The sequence below is a fragment of the Sus scrofa genome, chromosome 14 (assembly GCF_000003025.6).
Source record: "Sus scrofa isolate TJ Tabasco breed Duroc chromosome 14, Sscrofa11.1, whole genome shotgun sequence".
Lineage (NCBI taxonomy): Eukaryota > Metazoa > Chordata > Mammalia > Artiodactyla > Suidae > Sus > Sus scrofa.
The window spans coordinates 105,014,227-105,036,217 of NC_010456.5; the positions used below are offsets into that span (position 1 = coordinate 105,014,227).

The window sequence follows — 21,991 nt, forward strand, 5'->3', positions numbered from 1 at the left end:
TTAGCTGAGGTGGTGGGGTGCCGTTGGCAGGGACAGCTCAAGGAAGCTGGCTTTGTGAGCAGGGCTGTCGTCCTCAGCCTTGATGTACCTTAGACTCTAGATGGGTTGCATCGATGCTTCTAAAGGAAGTAGAAGTCCAGGCCTCCGCCCAGGCCAATTGGATCATCCTGGAGCTGGAATTCTACGTTCAGTTTTTTTTTTTTCAAGTTATTCTCTCACAGAGTACAGTGTTTCTGTATTTTTCATAGACTTGAGGGATTTCACAGAACTCAGGGAGTTAAAATCAAATAGGACATAGCTTAAGGGTATCATGTTTCCAGACCTGTATCTTTGTGCCTCCCCCCCCTTTTGCAGTTGTTAAAGGTACACTCCTACTTAACTCGCAAATAACACTAAAAAAATGAGGCTCTTGTCACCCCCCCAGCCAATAACCCAGCCTACAATTGCTTACTGACGTGGACACAGAGGGTTATTTGCATGAGAAAGCCTTTGCACAGATGCCTTGCCACTCTGTATTTTACCCCAGGTGGGGCATCTGTGTGCCCAGACACTTCTGGGATGCCCAGCGGTGAACCATGGAGATCTATGTTGTGGTGGCCTTCCCTCAGCCCTCCTTGGGACTGGGCACAGAGACCCCTCTTGCTTTTTTTTTTTTTTTTTTTTTTTTCTTCTCTTCTTTTTATGGCCACACTGAGGCATGTGGAAGTTCCTGGGCGCAGAATCGAATCCAAGCTGCAGCTGTGACCTACCCAGGATCCTTAACCTTCAGTGCCACAGTGGGAACTCCAAGACCCCTCTTGTTTTAATGCAGAAAGAGCACTCTGGTCTTAAGTGCCTTTGGAGAGGGATTTGGGCAAAGCCCCTGGGAGGAAAGCAGTCTGCACTGCATCTCAGAAGGTTGGGGGCCAGTTGAGCTGGCTGCAGGAACCCTGCTCCCTGAAATTAGTAGAGGTGGGGTGAGGGAGCTCGTAATGAAAAACTGGGACAGTCCTTTCCGGCTCTCCATCCTCTGTCTTTTCCCCCCACGGGCCTCTCATCCCCAGCACACTCATTCTCCACTCCTGCCAGTAAACTAACAACAGAAAACTCCCAGTTCCTCAAGGGCTGTGACCTGCACATGTAGAAAACATCTTACTTTATAGATGGGCAAACTGAAGCTGTGCAGGTGAAGAAATAAGTTAAAAAGCATGAGAAATGGGAAAAAAAATGGAATGGGGCCATTAAAAAAAAAAAAGAAACAGAGAAGGATCTGGTCTAGACTGAACTGAGACTCACATTTAAAATTAGCAAAAACTTGTTTTCTCAATCCTCTACTCCCAGCTTCCTGGCCATAGATTCCGCTTGCCCCCTCCCACTTGGACACTAAATACGGAGGTTTTGGATGGGGGACATTTTCCTACCCAAACCACCTGCTAAGAGAACTGACTAAACTCAGGCACATGCTGGCTCCCTCCCCTCAAGGAGCGCTGCCCAGGGAAAGAGTGCCTTGCAGGGCTTTCTGCTTATCTGAGCTCCCCTTCATCGACAGTCCCGCCCCCATCCCCCCAAAAAAAAACCAGGACCATGATTACCTTGGTCCATGTGGGCAGTGGGTGCCCAACAGTCAAGGTGACCAGACTCTCTAAAACTTAAATGAAATGATGGACATGCTGGAAAATGCTAGATGATTTGCTATTAGGAGTGCAGGCTTTGGAATCAAATGTTCTTTGAATCCCATCTCTGCCATTTAGGAGTTCTGAGACAGTGGGACACGGCCTCATCTCTCTCTATCTCACTTTCTCCATTTGCAAAACGGGCACAATGACAGAATTAACCTTCCAGGATCATCGCGGGGACTACTGTTCAGTAAATGCACTAACACCTGGCATATACACAGTTAAACGTTCAAGGATTGCCAGCTATTATTAGTTTCCTTATCTTTGGTTCTAAATATTTTAAACGTTTTTCAGGCAGTATCATTCTTCTGATTGCAATAAAAGAAAAGACTACCATTTTCAGAGGGTGGACACATCCTAGTAACTTAGACATCTCGGTCAGGTCAGCTCAGCCTGTTCCAATGGATTCCTGCCTGTGTGTGCCGTGGCCCTGGCAGGGTGTGACCTGCATTGGCAGGTGGAGAGGACTGTCCACCCTGGCCAGAATGTGCTGCCCATTTATTCTGCAAACATTTACTGAGCACCCCTCCCTCCTACCCTTACCAAGAGTCACCTACCCAAGACACTGTCTTTCTCTTCAAGGAGATGCATGTAGATGAAGCAGGTTCTGGTTCCAGAGCCTGGCACAATTTGGTCCTAACAGTAACCCCATGAGTGGATCTTCTCTTTTCCGAAGGATGGAGCCAGAAGGCAGCTGGGGTACGTCTTTTCCCCCGGTGCCTCTCCCAAATTTCACAGTTCCTCTGGGTCCCACCGCTGTACCCTGCCCTGATTTAGTACCAGCTCAGTGATGCTGTCATGTCTCTACTGAGTGTGGATTGGCTGAGGAGACAAACAAGTTTGTTTACCATTGTTAATAGTAGAGGAAGCTTTTAAGATACAGAAGAGTTAGTCCATCTCTTGCTTGGGTATGTTCTTTCTTCTTATTTGGGAAGCGAATCAGCGAGGAGATAGACAACATAAAAAAGATATCACCCTGCCCCATCTTGGACCTTGAAGTCTTCCATTTTGTTTGAAGAGGTAGGGCAGGGAGAAGTCTTTACAAGGGGGTCTCTGGGGGTACCCCAGGAAGAATCACAGGAAACAGCTGGAATCAGGCAGCATTTACAAATGGGTCAGCCAGTGGCGGGGGGGGGGGGGTGTCAGCACTTGAGCCCTGCCTGTAGATAGATGTCCGCATCCTCGGGGGATTCTTATCATCCGTGAGATAAGAATGAGTGAGATCTCAACTGGTCATGGGGGACTGAGGGAAATTACCAGCAGAGGAAATAGCCTACATATTGGCAAGAGATGGTGCTGGAAGGGTTGGTAGGGGCCATTGAGAGAAGGGTCTGGTACATCCCTTTAGGGCATTCTGGGAGATGGCCTGGTCTGGGAAGGGGTGGGCTAGTGAGAATGAGCTTGTGGATAGCTGTTAAGGCAGAACCTAGGAGTTCCCTCTGAGTGGAGAGGGAGGAAGAAGAGGGTGGGAGGCCAGTACTCAGGTTTCTGAAAACTTGGAAAATGGGGCAGTGATGTAGGAAGTGGCATCTTTGAGGGAGGGCCATTTGGAGGCTTGAAGTGCCTGTAAGGCATCCTGTATCAATGCCCTCAGGGCTGTAGGCCAGTCTGGGGTTCAGGAGTAGACTGGGCTGGAAGGAGTAGATGGCAGCAGCATGGGCAGAAAGCCAGTAAGGACGAAAAGGAGGTTGCCAGGAAGAGATGGAGATTGGGACAGGAATGCAAGTCACACTCACCACACTTCACACTTTCCTTCATGGCCTCTCACCTCCATCTCTTCTGGTCTGGACTCTGAGCTCCAGCCTCCCCATTCTCCTGGCTGAAGCCCCATCCTTCCAGGCACAGCTCACTTAAGCCCTCCTGGCTGCCCCTTGCCCACTGTCCCCGTCACCTATAGCTCTGGGCACATTCGGCTTGCTGCCCTGTATTGAAGTTTCCTAGTGATTTTCTGCCTCCCCAACTGTACCCATAGCCTCCTTGAGGGCAGGGACCAAGCCTTGCCCATCCTCACTGTGGCCTCCCAGTGACTCAGCCACCATGGCTTGAATCAGTGAGTGGTTGGGCAAAGAGATTAAAGGACAATGTTGTCAGCTCAGCCAGCTCTTCTTCTTCCTCTTCCTCTTCTTCCTCTTCTTCTTCCTCCTCTTCTTCCTCTTCCTCTTTGTCTTCGTCTTTTTAGGGCTGCACCCGCAGCAGATGGAGGTTCCCAGGCTAGGGGTCGAATTGGAGTTGTAGCCGCCAGCTTATACCACAGCCACTGCAACACCAGATTCGAGCTGCATCTGTGACCTACACCACAGCTTATGGCAACATCAGATCCCCCAACCCACTGAGCGAGGCCAGGAATCGACCTGCATCCTCGTGGATACTAGTCAGATTCGTTTTTGTTGAGCCACAAGGGGAATGCCCCCCCCTCCCCGCCCCACCCCAGCTCTGCTTCTTTATCTTAGTAGGAAAGCAGATCCAGCACTTCCGGTTTTCAGATTTCATTATTAAAATAAGGAAACATTTCAAATGTGCAGAAAAAGGACAGAGACTATTATAACACTCATGCCCCGACCTTCCACATTTGATGCACTGCCAAACTCCTACAAGTCACAGCCTATGCGAATACCTAGAAGTAAAATGACTTATGTCAAATGGATTTTCTCATGGAAATAAAATTATAATACCAAGTGAGATCTCTGACTATGGACCTGGTGCTGGCTTTTTTTTTTTTTTTAAATGAAAATAAGCACTGCATTTAACCAGTGATGCCATATAAAGCTTTCTAAAGAGCATGTAATTAGTCATTTAGGCCACACAGGCCAGCCACACTGTCTCTTAGTTCATGTGTGGGGCTGCTGGGCAGAGTTCTTGTCTTACTTCCTTACTCACTCCTACCTGGAATGAGAACCACACATCAAAAGGTGAAAGAGCATCTTCATCAGCGTCAGGGAATTTGGGAGGCTTCCTGGGATGGGCTCATTGTCTTTGTTGAAAAAAATAGCTGGTTAGTTTTCTTCAAGTATCATAGTAATCTGTGTTTCATATTTGATCATCATTTCTCTTAAAATAATGTTTACTGCCATTTTTTCACGCTTGTACAAGTAAAATAAGCACATTATAGAAAATTTAGAAAATTCAGATAAGGCAAAGGAGCAAAAATAACTTGAGTCCCACCTAGAAACAGAACTGGTAATTTTCTAAGTGTATCTTTTCAGTCTTTTCCATGCCTGGGTGTGTGGGCAGACACCTGTTCATTCACACCTACACATTTTCTTCAACAGCCTGGGCCTAATACAGGCATGTTATTTAAGGGTCAACGTTGTTGCCTCTGATGTCCAGGGAACACCTTGCTCTATTGTTACCACATTCTTCTACACAATCTTGTTAAGCCTGGCGATGGTTGGGCAGACATTCTGGAGAAGGCTTTTGGAAACAACTGAGGCCTCTTGGAGGTTTTAGGAAATGGTTCTGGAGTCATCTGTTTTGCTGCCCTCCTTCTCTGTATATTTTCCCATCACAAGCATAAGAATTAAAGGCTAAGTCCCATGTGGGGCTGGAACCTCTTTCTTCTGATGGCTGCTTTAACTTATCTGTCAATATGTGTGGCCCACCAGTGCACTGGAATGAGGGGTCCTTGGTGGGCAGAGGTCTGCGTACAAGCAAAGGCTGCATAGATTTCCCAAAAGCTGTAGTCACTGCACTGCCAATATTCAGAAGATTCTTGAGAGACTCAAGTTTCTTTCTGATCGCCAAAATGCAGAACGCTAATGAACTTTCTTCCATCAGGTGTGCACAGTGTGGATGGGAATGGGGGTGGAGGAACAAGTGTTTAGACTGTCCAGTGCATTTGTGAGCCATCTAAACAAAAAGGGGGGCAGCAACATACCACCACTTCAAGGTACATGTATAACTCGAGCAGTCTTCTCTGCTTAACTTGGCTTAGAGTTTTCTTGGTAGGTCCCTGGCTATCTTTTATAAGCACTCAGATCTTTGGAGATGATTAAAAAGGACTTCTAAGCCTTAATTGCCTCCTCTCTGTAATAGTATAAATAATAATATGCATTTCAATAACGTTATGGTAAACAGCCAGTGAAATAATGTCTGTAAAGTCCTTCTTGGCACAGAATAAATGCTCAGTGAATTTTAGATATTACTATTTTCTGTTATAGTTGAATAGGAAAAGGAGTGACTATTTGACTATATTTTGTTCAACCACGCAGGTATGATGCATGTTGGGAATGATAAAAATCTTTGCATTTGCTTAGGATGGTATTCAATGAATATTGCTTAAATGAATGAATGAATGAATGATGCTATGGATAATGATACCACTTCTGGACAGTGGTTAAAATGCCCGGCCCACCGAAAATCAATCATGTGGTCTTTTACACAGAATGTGCTCTTAAAAATCTATTCTAAATGTCTGGAAGTGTTTAAGCCTCTTGTTTTCTAAATGGTTTTGTCCTATAGTCAAGCAGGTACGAGAGATTTGTGTTTGGGGGGAGAGAGCGCTTTTCAGTGACCTGTTTACTCGTTGGAAGAAATTGTTGCAACCACTCTTATTAACTATCCAGTGAGGTTCCAACATGTTTGGGGTTTTGTAGTTAGTGTCAAACATTTGAATTCAACACAACATAGTGATAGCAGCAAAGTCACAAACCTGCATGCTCTTCCGCCCCATCCGAGGGGTTTTACATCTTGAACTGATGGCCTTGGCTGCATCTTTGCTCTGGGGCTGTCACATCCTCCCCTGGAGGAATGGCACACGAAGACAGAGTTGCCGCATTGTCCTGGAGCAAGCCGTGGCTGCCCCAACGCGGCTTGACACAGTTCAGACACTTGAGCATCCCCCTCACGAGGAAAGGCACACGAGGACAGAGTTGCCGAGTCTGGGCACCTGCATTGTCCTGGAGCAAGCCGTGGCTGCCCCAATGCGGCTTGACACAGTTCAGACCCTTAAGCATCCCCCAGATGAGCCCTTAGTGCCCTAATATAGACCGTGTTGCATTCAGCAGACAGTGTGATTATGCGGAAACCTTGCTCTTGGTTTTTTATGCAAGTGTGCCTGTAGTATGTCACTTCCAATCTATGTAACCTTTCAGAGGTCAGATTTTCCTCCTGTGAAATGAAAGACTTGGAAGAGAAGGCTCAAAGGCTCTGTGTAGCTCTGTTCAGGGAAGTGGAAAAAGCACTGGACCTGGAGTCACACCTGAGAACTGACGCCAATTCTTCCTAGCCTGGGACCCTGGGGCCCACGTACCTCTCCTGGAGAGTGGGGATGATAATGATGGGGATTCTGAGGGTCAGAGGCGAATGCTTTATAAGTGGGGTTGTGTGGACAATGGAGGGGATTCTGGGGTTTCTTGTCGTACCAGTTGTGTGACAGCATAACACAACAGTGTAACCCAGTGGTGTAACCCACCAGTGTGTAACAGTGCTCTGTAACCTCCAACTGGAACGAAGCAAAAGACCAAATAAGAAACCAGCATTTAAATGAACTTTTCTTCCTTTTTTAACTAGGAAATTCCGATTTGCACACTGATTTGGCCCAGTGTTGCTGGAGAAATCTCCTGGGATGTGTCGTTTGTTACTTTGAACTTCTTAGTACCAGGACTACTTATTGTGATCAGTTACTCCAAAATTTTACAGGTACGTTTGCTTAAGCGCTCTGTGGCTGAACTTCAAGCAGGCTCAGGGTGTTTCAGATGGAATCTTAGCATTTTTCGGTCAGAACTTTCTTTGGAATTCACACCAGTCCAATCCTGGTTTCCATTCCTCTGCAACACTGAGGGACAAGAGTTTTTTTTTTTTAAGTTACATCTTTGTGATTTGTATTACGATTTGCTTTTGTTCATCTCTAAATAATACAAACTCATTATAAAAAATTAAACACATAGAAATGTACCACATATACTAAAAATCTAGTCAACCCCCATTGGTAATCATTTAAAGTACATTTTTTCAGGTTATTTTTCTTATAAATTTATATATATAAATACTTCTATGCAACACGTGTGTGTGTATGTGTGTCTATATATAACACACATATGCATTTTTTTCTGACTCATTTTACATATATATATAAATAAATCAGATAAAGTGGGTGAACTATAAAATATCAACTCAGGGGTTTTTTTTTCTCTTCAGATCTGAGATAGTACTACCTGTTCTGTAACTTCCTTTTTTCAATTAGTACTGACTGTAACGTAACATCTTTCCACATTTGTTCCTGTATCTCTGCCTTGTTACTTTTAATGACTTCATGGCCTTCCATCATAAAGATGTGACATAATTTATTTTATGGGCTTTTGGGTTGTGTTCATTGTTCCCCATCACAAACAGCACTGTAGTGATAAAGAACATACACTTTTAACAACTTTTATTGAAGTACAATATAAATACAGAAAAGCACACCCAGCATACACGCAGAGCCTGCCAACTGACCACACTCCCAGAAGCAGCTCCCAGAAACAGAACATTACCCGAAGCCCCTCCTGTGTCCCTCCAATTTCTACCTCCGCCCCCCATGCCCCCGCCAGGCCTGTCCCTTTCAGCAGTGCCCTGAAACAGGAAGTGTTCTCTGTGTTAGGTGTGGCTGTGTACAGGAATGTGAAAAAGACCTGCCAGCCTGTTTCTTACCACTTGAGGCAGTGTATTTGCGTGTGCGGTGCCAACCCAGGCAAACAGCATCTGCATGTGTTCATGTTCATTCTAGAAGGTTTAGTGCAGAACCTTTGAGTACTCTCTAAGGTTTACAGTTGTTGAATCTTGGTTTTATAGCACATAATGGGTCATATGGCAAACAAGCACATTGAAGTGGGACCCTATAGGTCCTGCTTGCCGTCCGGCCACGTTTATGGCCCTGTCTTTGTGGTTAAGGGTCTGAGATCTTCTTAGATGCTTAGAACCCAAAGCCAGGCCAGCTTCCATCTGTGTCTTCTAATCTCTGGTCCTTTGTGAGATGGCCCGCCTCATATTAGTCCCTAGACCTCTCCCCACCAGTTTACTTAAAACTGGTGACCCGTTTAAGTGATGTCCCACCTGGAGCTTGTTTGAGGATATGTCAGATTCCAGGCCTGGAATTGAGGTCTGTATAGTGCTTGCAATGGGGCCGTGATATGTGTAAGCATTATTTCCTCTCGTTATGTTAAAAGAAATGAAGGAAAAAGGAAGAGAAACATAGAATGAATTTTTAAAAAATTATTTAACACATATTTCTGTGGTAGTTATAGTGTATTGAGAACTAACTCATTTAATCCTCCCCAGAATTACAGATGAGGAAACCAAGGCACAGAGAGGTTAAGTAACTTGTGAAAGGTCACAAAGCTCATAAGCCATAGTATCAGGACTTAGACTCAGGTGGTCTGGCTCCAGAGTCTTGACACTTTAATCCCCCAGATGTTTGTTAAAGATCTGCTCTATACAAAGTGTTGGGGGTAGTAGGGATTGATCAAGAATGAGCAACTCACATTCTCTATTGAGAAGGAGTTTTAACATAGGAAAGGGAAGAGGGAGACAGACAACAGTACTGCTATTCAATGCAGTGAAACCCTGAAACACAAAAAGGAGTGAGATTTGGTATAAAAACACTTTGCAAGTTGTTAAAGAGAAAAAAGAGGGAAAAGAGAGAAGAGAAAAGGCTCTAAAAGACTGAAACCTGAAAAAGGCTCTAAAAGACTGAGACTTGAAAGGGTTATTTTATTTTACTTTTTTGGCTGTGCCTGTGGTTATGTAAAGATTCCTGGGCCAGGGCTCAAACCCATGCCACAGCAGTGACCCAAGCCACAGTAGTGACAACATTGAATACTTAAGTGCTAGGCCACCAGAGAACTCCAAAAGGGTTATTTTAATAACCTGGCTTTGAGTCATAAAGCTGCCTCTTACTTGCTGTGTGGCCTTTGGCAAGTTACTACCTTTTCTGAACCTAAGTTCCCTCAACTGCAAAATGATGATCAAAGCTCCAACGGCTGGACTTTCCATCATGGCTCAGTGGTTAATGAACCTGACTAGTATCCATGAGGACTCGGGTTTGATCCCTGGCCTCGCACAGTGGGTCCAGCGTTGCCATGAGCTGTGGTGTAGGTGGAAGTCAGGGCTCAGTTCCTGTGTTGCTGTGGCTGTGGTATAGGCTGGCGGCTGCAGCTCTGATTCGACCCCTAGCCTGGAAACTTCCACATGCTGTGGGTGCAGCCCTAAAAAAGACAAAAAACAAAAAACAAAACAAAACAAAACCCCTCAAAACCTCCAACGGTTTAAGCTTTCTCTGAGACACTATCCCAGGTGAGTGTCATGCCTGCCTGTTGCAGGAGATGAATAATTTCTGTCTGTTAATTGTTAGGCAAGGCTGTTCCTTTTATCCTCTCAGAGCATGCTGGAAAAAGGTACCACTGAGATTTTTGAGAGAATAAACAGCAGGGCCCAGATTTGGAGCATGGCAAGAACAAGGTCCTGGTGCTAGAGCAGGGGTGACTGATTGGCGCGGGGGCTGGGCAGAAGCTGGCAGTGGTGTCCCACCTCTCCTGCTTGGGCGGGCCCACCCCTGAGTCCCTGAGGCCAGGAGGGCTCTGATCTGCCCCTTTTGACTCATGCTTCATACTTCCCAGCCGCCTTCTAAGGGAGGACTACCTTACTCTGTGGAAAGACTTCTCACCCTGTCCATCTTTCCTTCAGGCCAGGGCTCACCTGGAAATGTCCTAGGAGACCTTGGGCCCTGATGAGTGGGAAGGTGTCCTCTCATTCACCTGCCTCTAACTGCAGTTCCAGACACTTTTCCTAGCTAAGGAACGGAAAGGCCAGCCTTCTGTGCTCACCATCACAGACCCCGGGACAGCTCCCAGATGAATCAGAGTATCTTTCATGACTCACAGTTATGAAACATTGCTTTGAGTAATGATTCAAAAATATAATTTAGATCCCACCGTTTCCCTCACACATGGAGGAAAATCCAAAGCCCTCACCTTCAGGCCCTGTGTGATCTGGCCCTGCCTGCCTTCCTCACCTCATCTTTGTCCCCTCTCTCCTGTCCAGTGGGCCTTGAGCTGTTCCGCACACATGCCCTCACACTCCTGCCTCAGGGCCTTTGCACCCACCCTTTCCTCTCGTGGACCTCTCCCGCACCCCCCAGCCTCCTGTGTGGGCCACTCCCCCACTTCAGTGAGGTCTCTGCACAAAAGGCCCTTCTCCAGGGAGACTCCCCATCATTTTCTAGTCCCTTATCCTGATGGATTTCTCTCCAAAGCACTTCCAGCCCACTTCCAATGAATGTCATATTCATTCGTGTGTATTTCCTTGCATATCATCTGGAACGTAAGCTCTCCGAGGTCAGAGCTTGTTTCCTGCCTTAGTCCCTGAGCCTAGAACAGAGCCTGACTTGTTCATTGTAGGCGCTCCATAAACACTCATTGGACGAGTAAGACACAAACTTGGATCAGAGTGACAGGACCAGCAGCACCTTCTCCTTTTGGGCAGTGGGAAAACCACTGGACAGAGAGTCCTAAGACCCAGATTCTAGTCCAGTCTTTATTACCGTGTGACTTCAGGCAAGTTGCGTAGTGACTGTGGGCCTCAGTGCGTCGTTTGACACAATAAAATGAGAGTGCAGATATGATTTTGTTTTGAACAGACAGCTAGACTTTACTATGAAAGAGATCCAATGTGATTTTGCAAATCACAACACTAATGCAAATATAAGACTTAGAAAATGATTTTCCACCTCGTTGGCAAAATGGCCTCCATTTCCCAGGAGGACCGTGACGTTTGTCCTCACTTTGCACCTGTGGGTAACTTGGAAGCAGGGAAGCTGCCAGGTGAATCGTCCTGGCAGGTCCTCTTAGCTTGCGTCTCTCTCCCTCTGAAGATATTCATAACTCAGAGACACTGAATCAGCCTTCCTGCTGAGCTTTTTCTGTCAAGCGCCTAACTCTGTAAAATCAACTGAATGTGAGTGTTAATTAGCTATAATCTTGGAGACACAATTAGTGAATCTTTGGAAGCCATAGGACAGGGAAAGATACCACCCACTCCTAACTCACCAGCCCACCTCTCACCTGTCATGACTGCTTCTTACTCGGTTCCATCTCTAGGCCTGAGAAGTACTTCTTTCAAATCACCTTGACTTTTATTCCTCACAAGCTGAGTCTCCTCTAAAGAGCTCTCTAGAACTCCATGGAGTGTTAGCTGTTAGAAAGGGTCCCTTGAGGAGTTCCCATCATGACTCAGCCGTAAAGAACCAGACTAGTATCCATGAGGACATGGGTTTGATTCCTGGCCTCGCTCAGTGGGTTAAGGATCTGGTATTGCCATGAGCTGTGTGGTGTAGGTTGCAGACACGGCTTGGATCTGTCGTTGCTGTGGCTGTGGTGTAGGCCAGCAGCTGCAGCTCCAATTTGACCCCAGCTTGGGAACTTCCATATGCCATGGGTGTGGCCCTAAACACACACACACACACACACACACACACACACACACACACAAGAAAGGGTCCCTTGAGCAAAGAAATTTGGAGATCTGGGTTAATCAAAGTTAAATAGGTTTCTTGACTGCAGGCCTTCTCAGAGCCTTTATTATGCTAACATAGTTTGGAGGCTCTCCATTTGGGGAATGGAGTAGGCAGCATTGCTAAATCTGACTTCAGATAGCCTTTTCCCCACAGAGCATCTCCCCAGGCTGGTGCTCCATAGACTATCCTTTGGGAACCATTTCCCTCAAGCCCCTGTCCTGGTTGCTCGTTCTGCCCTGGGTGAGCGTTGGGAGCAGACTTCACCAGGGCCCTTCCCTTCCAGGGCTGCTTCAATTGCTCAGGGCCATGGCCTTTTCCACCCTCTACCTCCCCTGCTTCCTCTTTCCTCCTGACTCAGGCGTGCTCTACATCACCAGTGGCTTTTTCCAGTCAACAGTTTCCCAGGGTAATAGTCTCCAGGCCACTCCCCAGTGCCTATAATCTTAGGCAGTCCAGGCTCACTGGTGGGGCTTGGTTTACACCGTCACCCAGCAACCATTGCCATGGCAAGATGAGAAGCTTCCAGGCTTTGCGACAGCTTATAGGTTTCTTGGTCTCCCTCCCCCTCACCACTCCAGCCCTAACTAGGATGAAAATGCCAGGTGGGCAGGGCTCCCTTGTTTCTTTCCCCTGTGCCCAGTAAGAGTGCTGGGCACATAGTAGGGGCTTAATAAGTAGATGTTGAATGAGAGAGTGAGTGTACGGCCTAAAGTTGGAAAATCCTAACCTTTCTCAGGGCTTAACTGAGAAATGAAACCCTTTTGCTAAGGGTGAAGATCTTAGTGAACACACAGCCCTTCCTTTGTCCACGCCTGGCCCTCCTTCCCCAGCTTTGGGGGCTGCTTGCCAGTGATGGAAGGGGAGGTGGGCCCTCTGGAAGGATGGAGTCTATTGTCTGATGATTCTAATTGGGAGGTTGTGGAGTGACAGAGCAGCCCCCAGAGGAGACCGACCCCTCAGGAGCCTGAGGCGGATCATCAGGAGTGACCTGTCCCCATGCCCACCTGTCCTCAGCTGTGGTCAGTGGTCTATGGTGGCAGAGAGGTGTGGAGTGGGGAGAAGCTTCACTCATGGCCTTCAGATGCTCATGTGGGTGTGAAGGCAGCAAGTCTTAGGCAGTTTAAAAGTGACTCTTCAGGAATTCCCGTTGTGGCTCAGCGGAAATGAATCTGACTAGGAACCATGAGGATGCAGGTTTGATCCCTGGCCTGGCTCAGTGGATTAAGGATCTGGTGCTGCTGTGAGCTGTGGTGTAGGTTGAAGATGTGGCTCGGATCCTGCATTGCTGTGGCTGTGGTGTAGGCTGGCAGCTGTAGCTCTAGTTCGACCCCTAGTCTGGGAAGCTCCATATGCCATGGGTGTGACCCTTAAAAACAAAAAAAGTGATTCTTCAAAGGCTGGGGGAAAATGCCAAGCCTGTTGTCCTAGATTAGAACTTATCCTTTGGTGGTCGAGAATCACTCAGGGAGTTTATGAAAAGTGCAGATTCCTGGCCCCACTCAGACCCACGGAATCAGAGACCTGAAGGTGCCCAAGCATTTGCATTTTATCACAGGCCCATAACCCTGATGTGGGTGGCCGTGGACCACGTTCCCCAGGAGCACTGTCCTCTGTCCCCACAGTGGGAGTGGTATGCCTGGCAAAGAGCGTACCCCCGAGGTACGCCTTCCCTCCCTGACTGTAAGGCCTTGAGCAAGTCACTTCACCATTCAGAACCTCCGTCTCTCATCCCCACAATGACAGAGCCTACCCCACAGGCTTGTTTAAGGATCAAAGTTAATCCTCAGAAGTCAATTGAGCATTTAATTTGATCTAAAAGCACATCAAGCATTCAGCGCAATGCCAGAGATACTTTAAACCTTGGACAAAGGTCCGATGGTCTTGTCATCTCATGCGGAAGGGAGCAGGGGAGGTGCCCTGTGAGATTATAATGGGCCCATTTTCCTTCTCACTCCCTGAAATTGAGGGAACTGTGGATGGAAGGAAATGGAAGCATCAGTCAGGGCTAAAAAAAGAGCCAGCCACATATTCCCTTGGTCCATGAGTCAGTCCCTTTTGCTGTCTGTGTCGCTCACAGTCACTGTCAGGCACTTGCCAGAGCCCCAGGCCACAGAAGCCACAGGGCCGCCCAGCCCCCAGGGAGCTGCTGTCTGGTGGGAGTCAGAGGTGAGAATGATGCTGCGACATCGACCACACAGACTATGTGGCAAGTGCCACGTGAGGACCTAAAACAAAGCTCTGTAAGATGCTAATGAGAGACGGACCAGGATGCCTTCTCAGAGCTCCTGGCTTTAGAGCTTGGAGGGACAGGCCAGGCCGAAGGATTTCCATTGACAGAGATAGTAGCGGGTGGGAAAGAACTAGTTTATGATGAAGAGCATGGGTTGGAGTCAGACTGCCATGGTTTGAAGCCCAGCTCTGCGGCTGCTTCGCTGGGGACTGTTGGGCAATTTCTTTAACCTCTTTGAACTTCAGTATCCTCCTCTGTAAAATGGGGATCATCAAAGTGTATATGTCACAGGAGCCTGGGAAGAATTTAAAGAGATAAGCCGGAGTTCCCATCGTGGCGCAGTGGAAACAAATCCGACTAGGAATCATGAGGTTGCAGGTTCGATCCCTGCCCTTGCTCAGTGGGTTAACGATCCAGCGTTGCCGTGAGCTGTGGTGCAGGTTGCAGACGCGGCTCGGATCCCGCGTTGCTGTGGCTCCGGCGTAGGCCAGGGGTTACAGCTCTGTCTCGACCCCTAGCCTGGGAACCTCCATATGCCTCGGGTATGGCCCTAAAAAAAAGCAAATGAATAAATAAATAGATAAATAAGCCAAGTGATATGTACTCTGGGCCTGGCTCAGAGTAAGTGCTCAATAAATATGAACTTCTGGAGTTCCCGTTGTAGCACAGTGGAAATGAATCTGACTAGTACCCATGAGGATTCAGGTTCCATCCCTAGCCTCGCTCAGTGGGTTAAGCACCTGGTGTTGCCATGAGCTGTGCTGTAGGTCACAGACAAGGCTTAGATCATGCATTGCTGTGGCTGTGATGTAGGCTGGCAGCTATAGCTCTGATTCGGCTCCTACCCTGGGAACTTCCACATGCACAGGAGTGGCTCTAAAAAAAAAAAAAGAAAAAAAAAGAAAGAAAGAAAGAAAAAAAAAAGAACTTCCATCCACATTGTTCATTCAAAAAATATCTAAAAGTCTCTGCACCGGGGACTCCATCCTTCTTGGCAGAGCAATGTGGACGGCACAAGCAATGAGGCTGCTGTTGAAATCATCTTCAGGCTGCACTTAGGCTACTCAGATATGATGCTGTTTCCCCTGTAGCTACCCACCTGCCCCTGCCTTGCTGTTGCCCTGCCAGGTCAATCATCCAAGGTCTCAGATTAACGAGCTTTCACCTGAACATGCAGTCTAACTTTGGTTCTGCATAGTATCTTCCAGCTTGGATGTGCCAATGTCACCTCTAGCATATGGGTCTGAGATGGTGGGTCATGTCTCCTCAGCACCTGTCCCCCTGAAGCGCAGGCAGTGGAGGGGAGAGCTGAAGAAGGCAACTGTGCCAGAGCCTTTTATGTATGGCTAATCTTCAGCTCAACTGAGCTGGATTTTCACACATGGGGGCTTTTGACCATTTATCATCAGCAGAGTGACCTTCAGCAAGCTACTCAAATTCCCTGAGATTCAATTTCCTCATCTCTGAAGTGAAGACAATAATGGCACAAATCCAAAGAGTATCCGTGAAGAGTAAATGTGACAATTTATTTAAAAAGGTGCATAGTACCATGCCTGGCACACAGGGTGCCCTCTGTAAAGCTCAGTGATCGTGATTCCTGTTGTTCTTAGTGGGGAGCCGGTGGAGAGGAAGGGGTTCTGGTCACTCAGTGTCTGTTGTCCTGGTCTCCATCACCAAGAGATGGACTTAAACTGCTGCACAGAAGCAATTGCATTTAATTATAAGACAATTATATGGCTACCCTTTAACTAGCTAGTTAGAAGCATCTGAAGGAGAATATTTTAAGCCATTCAGATCTTGGAATTAATCTTGTCCCAAATTTGCGTGAGTCTAATTACTTTCTAAGTACTTTACCTCTTGAGATTCAAGAATCTTAGGGGACTGGTCCTAGGAAGGCCAGGGCGGATCTAACGATTAAACTTTTGGTCATTAAAGTCTCTAGACATGTAAGCCCCCCACTGTGTGGCCAGCAGCTTGCTCCTGCAGGAAAAGCAGGACACAGGGCTAGACTAAGCAAAGCCAAGTGAGCAAGCGCCATGAATGTGGCAAGACATTTGGAACTGGATTTCTCCCCAAGGACAGAGGTCAAGCATGTCAGGCTAGGAGGTACAGGGCCCCGTCATATTCCAGGCTAACAGTGCGTCAGTCTGCCCGCCCCACCGCCAGTCCTTGTGCCCCGCCCACACCTCTTGGCACCATCAAAGCTGAGCAAGTGATAGGTGACAGCAGGTCTTCAGACCCTTGACTGTGCTTAGAGGACACTTAGAATTAGCTGTAAGGCCACGACACTGGAAGTATCCCCAGGGTGGCGCCCCACCTTCTCTCTCACAGACTCAGCTTCTGTGGGGCTTTTGCTCTCTGAAGTAAACACTTTCAAGGCTCCTATTTTCAAAGTACTTTGGATAAACCCTCTCTTGGGGGCCTCTTCCCTCACTGACAGAATGACGAGTGGAGAAGGCCTTGGCCACTGAAAATGTGGTCCTCAGATCAGCAGCAGCAGCACATGGAACTAGTTAGAAATGTGAAACCAGAATCTACACTTGCACAAAACGGTGCTGTATGCCTCCCAGGCCTGTAAAGTCTGAGAAGTGCTGCTCAAGTGATGCATGGGCCTGGTAGCTCCAATGCTTTGGTTCTGAGGTACCATGGAGCATTTGCTCTCAAAATGCCATTTTTATGTGGGACAGTGGGTTGAGAGGACATGGCAGGCTTTATTTTAATCTGGTCAGCTTGCCTCAGTTGACGGATCATTTCCGTGTCCAAGGCTGCCCACTAATAACCAGCCCCTCCAATTGATGCTGAAGCAAAGCCTGCTAACTGAACAGAACAGACTGGGCCAAAGACCCAGAGAGCAATGCTTGCAAGGGCTCTTGATGGAAAAGTCCAGAACTCCCTTCTGAACCTGTGTCACCAGAGTTGCCTTCCTTCTCTGCTCTAATACTGACCCTGGTCGTTAGTACAAAATGGCAGAGGTCCTAGCAGTTCCAGTGTTGGGAATCTCTGTCAAAGCCCCACTCTTCCTCATGGACAAGGAACTTGCCTGGCTGCCCATGTGAGATGACGACCCTTCTGTTGGGCATCGTCTCTGGTCTCCATGTAGCTGGTGGTGGTGCCAACAGAGCCTGCGGATCGGGGGATTGTTCCCAAATAGCTCCTACCCCAGTGCACCCCCCAAACACACACGAAAAGCTAAATACATAAAGTACCCATCATGGGGGCTTGGATAAATTGTGATGCATCCACGTTAGGGAATGTAGACAACCACTAACAAGGCAGGAAGGAGGTGCCTTCTCTCCAGACGGATACAGAATGAGCACCGAGATGCAGTGCTACGTAAAAGAGAAGCAAGGTTCAGAGCCAGATGCATGGGCTAGTTGCATTTGTGTGCAAAGCAGAAGTGCAGACGCCTATGATCTCACAGCCTGGCATGTGTGGGTAGGTAGAGCATCGCTGGAAGGACGTACAGGAAACCAACCATTCACTCTGGTCACCTCCAGAGAGGGAACGTGGAGGGTACAGGAGGCTAGAGGTCTTGTATGTCTCATTCGATCTCCCTCCATCATAGTGTTTGTTTGCATTTGTACCTTTGAACACATACTGCTTTATGCAATGAATTACTTTGCTCTTGAAAGAAAGAATGAAAGAAAAGAAAGAAAGAAAGAAAGAAAGAAAGAAGGAAGGAAGGAAGGAAGGAAGGAAGGAAAGAAAGAAAGAAAGAAAGAAAGAAAGAAAGAAAGAAAGAAAGAAAGAAAGAAAGAAAGAAAGAAAGAAAGAAAGAAAGAAAGAAAGAAAGAAGGAAGGAAGGAAGGAAGGAAGGAAGGATGGAAGGAAGGAAGAGAAGAAAGAAATAACAGGCAGATGTGTGTCTTAATCTGTTTGGGCTGCCATAACAAAACATCACAAAGTGGGTGGCTTATAAATAACAGATTTCTCTCTCACAGCCCTGGAGCCTGGAAGTCTGAGATCAGGGTGCCAGCATGGCCGGGCTGGCGAGAGGGCTCTTCAGGGCTGCAGACTGCCGACTTGTCGCTGTCTTCCATGGTGGAAGGGCAGAGGGTGCTCGATCAGGCCTCTCTCTGAAGGGCACCAGTCCCATTGATGAGGGCTGCTTCTCCATAATCTCATCACCCCAAAGGCCCCACCTCCTGTCACCTCGGGGAGGTTAGGCCCCACCACATGGACTTGGCGGGGACCCATTCAGACCATTGCCATATGCATCTGTCCACACATCTCTATTCTAGACCATCCCCTTCAGGCTTTCACGTCCCCTCATCAACACTGTTTGCAGCATGGATGATCTCCTGCCGTACTTCTCAGGAGGCCAGCTGCCCCATTTCTCCAGCGCAACCTAAGCGCGGGCAGAGACCCCCTCCTCTGAGGATGGAGGTCTCTCTGCACAAAGTTCCAAAACCAAATAGTCCCAGGGCAGTGACAGTGGCAGATTCCAGCTCCCGGTCCCTTTCTGCTCCTCCTAGATGAACCCCACCCTGATGTGCTGCAGTAAACTGTGGCTCCAGCTCTGTCTTGTGTTCCTGCAGATCACCAAGGCATCAAGGAGGAGGCTCACGATGAGCCTGGCTTACTCCGAGAGCCACCAGATCCGCGTGTCCCAGCAGGACGTCCGGCTCTTCCGCACCCTCTTCCTGCTCATGATCTCCTTCTTCATCATGTGGAGCCCGATCATCATCACCATCCTCCTCATCCTGATCCAGAACTTCAAGCAAAACCTGGTCATCTGGCCGTCCCTCTTCTTCTGGGTGATGGCCTTCACCTTTGCCAACTCAGCCGTCAACCCCATTCTCTACAACATGTCACTGTTTAGGAACGAATGGAGGAAGTTTTTTCACTGCTTCTTCTTCCCAGAAAAGGGAGCCATGTTTACAGACACGTCTGTCAGAAGAAATGATCTGTCTGTTATTTCCAGCTAGTTAATTTTTGTCTATCGGCATCTATTTGTCACTCTCTGGCAAGCCCTGGTATGTTTTCAAAGGGAACGACTTTCCAGGACCATTGCACCCGTGTACCTGCTTTAAGAAAATGTAACCTCTGCAACTATACATTTTCAGCACCAGTAAATTAAGGGATGAGCATTCAGATAACAATTTTATCCTTTATAAAAGGATTTGCTGTGGGTTCCTTTTTAATATGAACTTTTTTGGTGTGTTAGTAATATGATTGAATTTAATAAATTTTTATTTATAACTGTTCACCAGTTCCATCTCCTACGTATAAAGCCATGCCTTGCTGGTTTCTGAATTGAATCTTGGAACAGATCCAAGTCCCAGATTTCTTCTCTGAAGAGTCACAGCCACTCTAGTTCCCCACCCTGGACTTGCAAGGCTACTGGATCATTCATTAATGTCAAGAGTACTTGAGGAATTTCAAAGGAACAAGGAATTTAATTTACAAGGAATTAAAGGTGACTTTTATTTTTTTATTTATGAAGAAATGCCATGGACCCCTTTAGGAGGCAGAGAGGAAGTAGGATGATTCCAAACGTTTCAAAGTGAGAGCACAAGTAGTTCCCTTCATTGACCAACCTGTCAGATGCCTCTTAAGTGCATGCTCTGGCTGATGTTCTTCGGGCTGGGAATACGGCAGTGAATCAGACAGCCATGGCCCTGCCCTCATGGAGCTTATTCACCTTCTAGATGAGGGTGGAGTAACACCAAACCTAAGTCAATAGATCATGTAGTATTATAGAGTGAATTAGCATCATGAAGAAAATAGGACAGTGATGGCAGTTTAAATGTTTTTTTTTTTTTGGTCTTTTTAGAGCCATACCCATGGCATGTGGAGGTTCCCAGGCCAGGGGTCTAATTGGAGCTACAGCTGCCAGCCTACACCACAGCTACAGCAACTCGGGATCTGAGCCGTGTCTGCAACCTACTCCACAGCTCATGGCATCGCCGGATCCTTAACCCACTGAGCGAGACCAGGGATCGAACCTTCGTCCTCATGGATGCTAGTCAGATTCGTTTCCACTGAGCCACGACGGGAACTCCATAGATGGGATGTTGAGGGGTCTGGGAAGAGCTTTCTGAGGAGTGATATTTGGGCCAAAAAGTAAACCACAAGAAAGAGCCACCCATATGAACACAGGGGAATGGGGCTTTGCAGGTGGAGCTGGTGCTGGTGCAAAGAGGCTTGTCTACTTGTGGGACAGAAAGAAGACTGGTATAAACAAAGCAAACTATTGACTGAGCCTCCTCTATGCCAGTCACTATCTTTGACAGAAGGATGCTTTGCTGGAGCCCATCAGTTGAGAACAGAGAGGCTAGAGGGCTGGATTACACAGGGGTCTGAGGGGTCATCACAGGGAGTTTATTCTGTGTTCAGTAGGCAGTCACTGGAGATTTGCAATTGGATGTTAATATGACCTGGTATATGTTTTTAAATATTACTCTGTCTACTGGTCAGGGAATGGACTTTGCCGAGCAGGAATAAAGATGGCAGCTGCTAAAGTAGAGAAGGAAGATGGGAAATGGAGGTGGTGGCATCAGGGGGGGATTGTGAGAAATAATCTTGGAACATACTTTGGGAAGGCAGAGAAAACATGATTTCTTAATGGACAGGTTGCAAAATATGAGAAGAAGAGAGGATTCAAGGGTGACTCCTGACAGTGGTTGGATGGTAGGGCAGGCAACAAAAATGGGGAAAGACTAGGAGAATGGGAATGGAAGAGCCATGGGTTTTATTTGGGGTATAAAAATTTGAAACCCCAGTGAGATCTAAACAGAGTGTAGGTGGTTGGATGCAGGGATGTCAGGTATGGGCCTGAGGACTCAATATTGGGAGTCATCAGACAGTGTTTGCAGATCTACAGTTTTATGAAATATCCTTGGGAAGAGATAGAGAAAAAAACAGAGCCAGAGGGAATCCAGAGACACGCCAGCACTGGGAGGTGGCCCAAGGCTGGAATGCACAGTAGCTCAGGACCTGGCACATAGTAGGTGCTCAACCAGGCTTTGTTGCCAAGTCAATCAGAGCCAGTAGTTGCCATTGCTCATGGAGTTTCTTGAGCCACTTGTTTCCGAAGTCAGATTTATCACAAGCTTGAGAATAAGAGGACAGAGACCTTTTGTTCATCTTTAGTTAATAAATCTGGTAAACCAGACCTGCTTTTTGAAGCGATGTGTGGCTATCTTATGGGTCTCTGGGGTGACACCTGCAGCTGAAGAGCCCAGCTCTGAGGGTTCTTGTTCTGTGTGAATGACAGGCAGAGCTTTCCTGTCCATGGTCCCCTGCCTCCTCCCTCTTTGGTGGGAGAACGAAGCACATTGACTTGCGGCACCCAGGAACCTCCATGGCCCCTTGATATGCCAGCACCCAGGCAAAGTGCTCTGCACACAGAGAGGTGCCCTTCCCCGCCTCCCAGCACATCTCGTAAATATCAGCCGGGCATCGCCAGTGTTTACCCAGCTCCTGAGTGCTCTGACTGAACACTTGCTGCAGCCCAGCAGGCAAACAATGTTCCCGTATTTCACAAGAGAGTGGGGCTCAGAGAAACCATACGACCCACCCCAAATCACGCAGTGAATTATATCTGAGCTGGATTTTGACCTAAAACCAAGTTCTGGTATACCAAATCCTTAATGCCTTTTCAAGATGAGAAACTGA

At 47.4% G+C, this 21,991-nt stretch overlaps 1 protein-coding gene across 3 annotated transcripts in view; it reads left to right on the plus strand.

Moving 5' to 3' along the window:
- Window positions 1-21,991, plus strand: part of PDE6C (phosphodiesterase 6C) — a 111,655-nt gene that overhangs the window by 3,253 nt on the left and 86,411 nt on the right. For 2 of the 3 annotated variants that reach the window (XM_021071777.1, XM_021071778.1), the window contains exon 2: window positions 7,164-7,292. In XM_021071777.1, coding sequence (XP_020927436.1) covers window positions 7,164-7,292 — 129 coding nt within the window. 3 annotated transcript variants of the gene reach the window in all.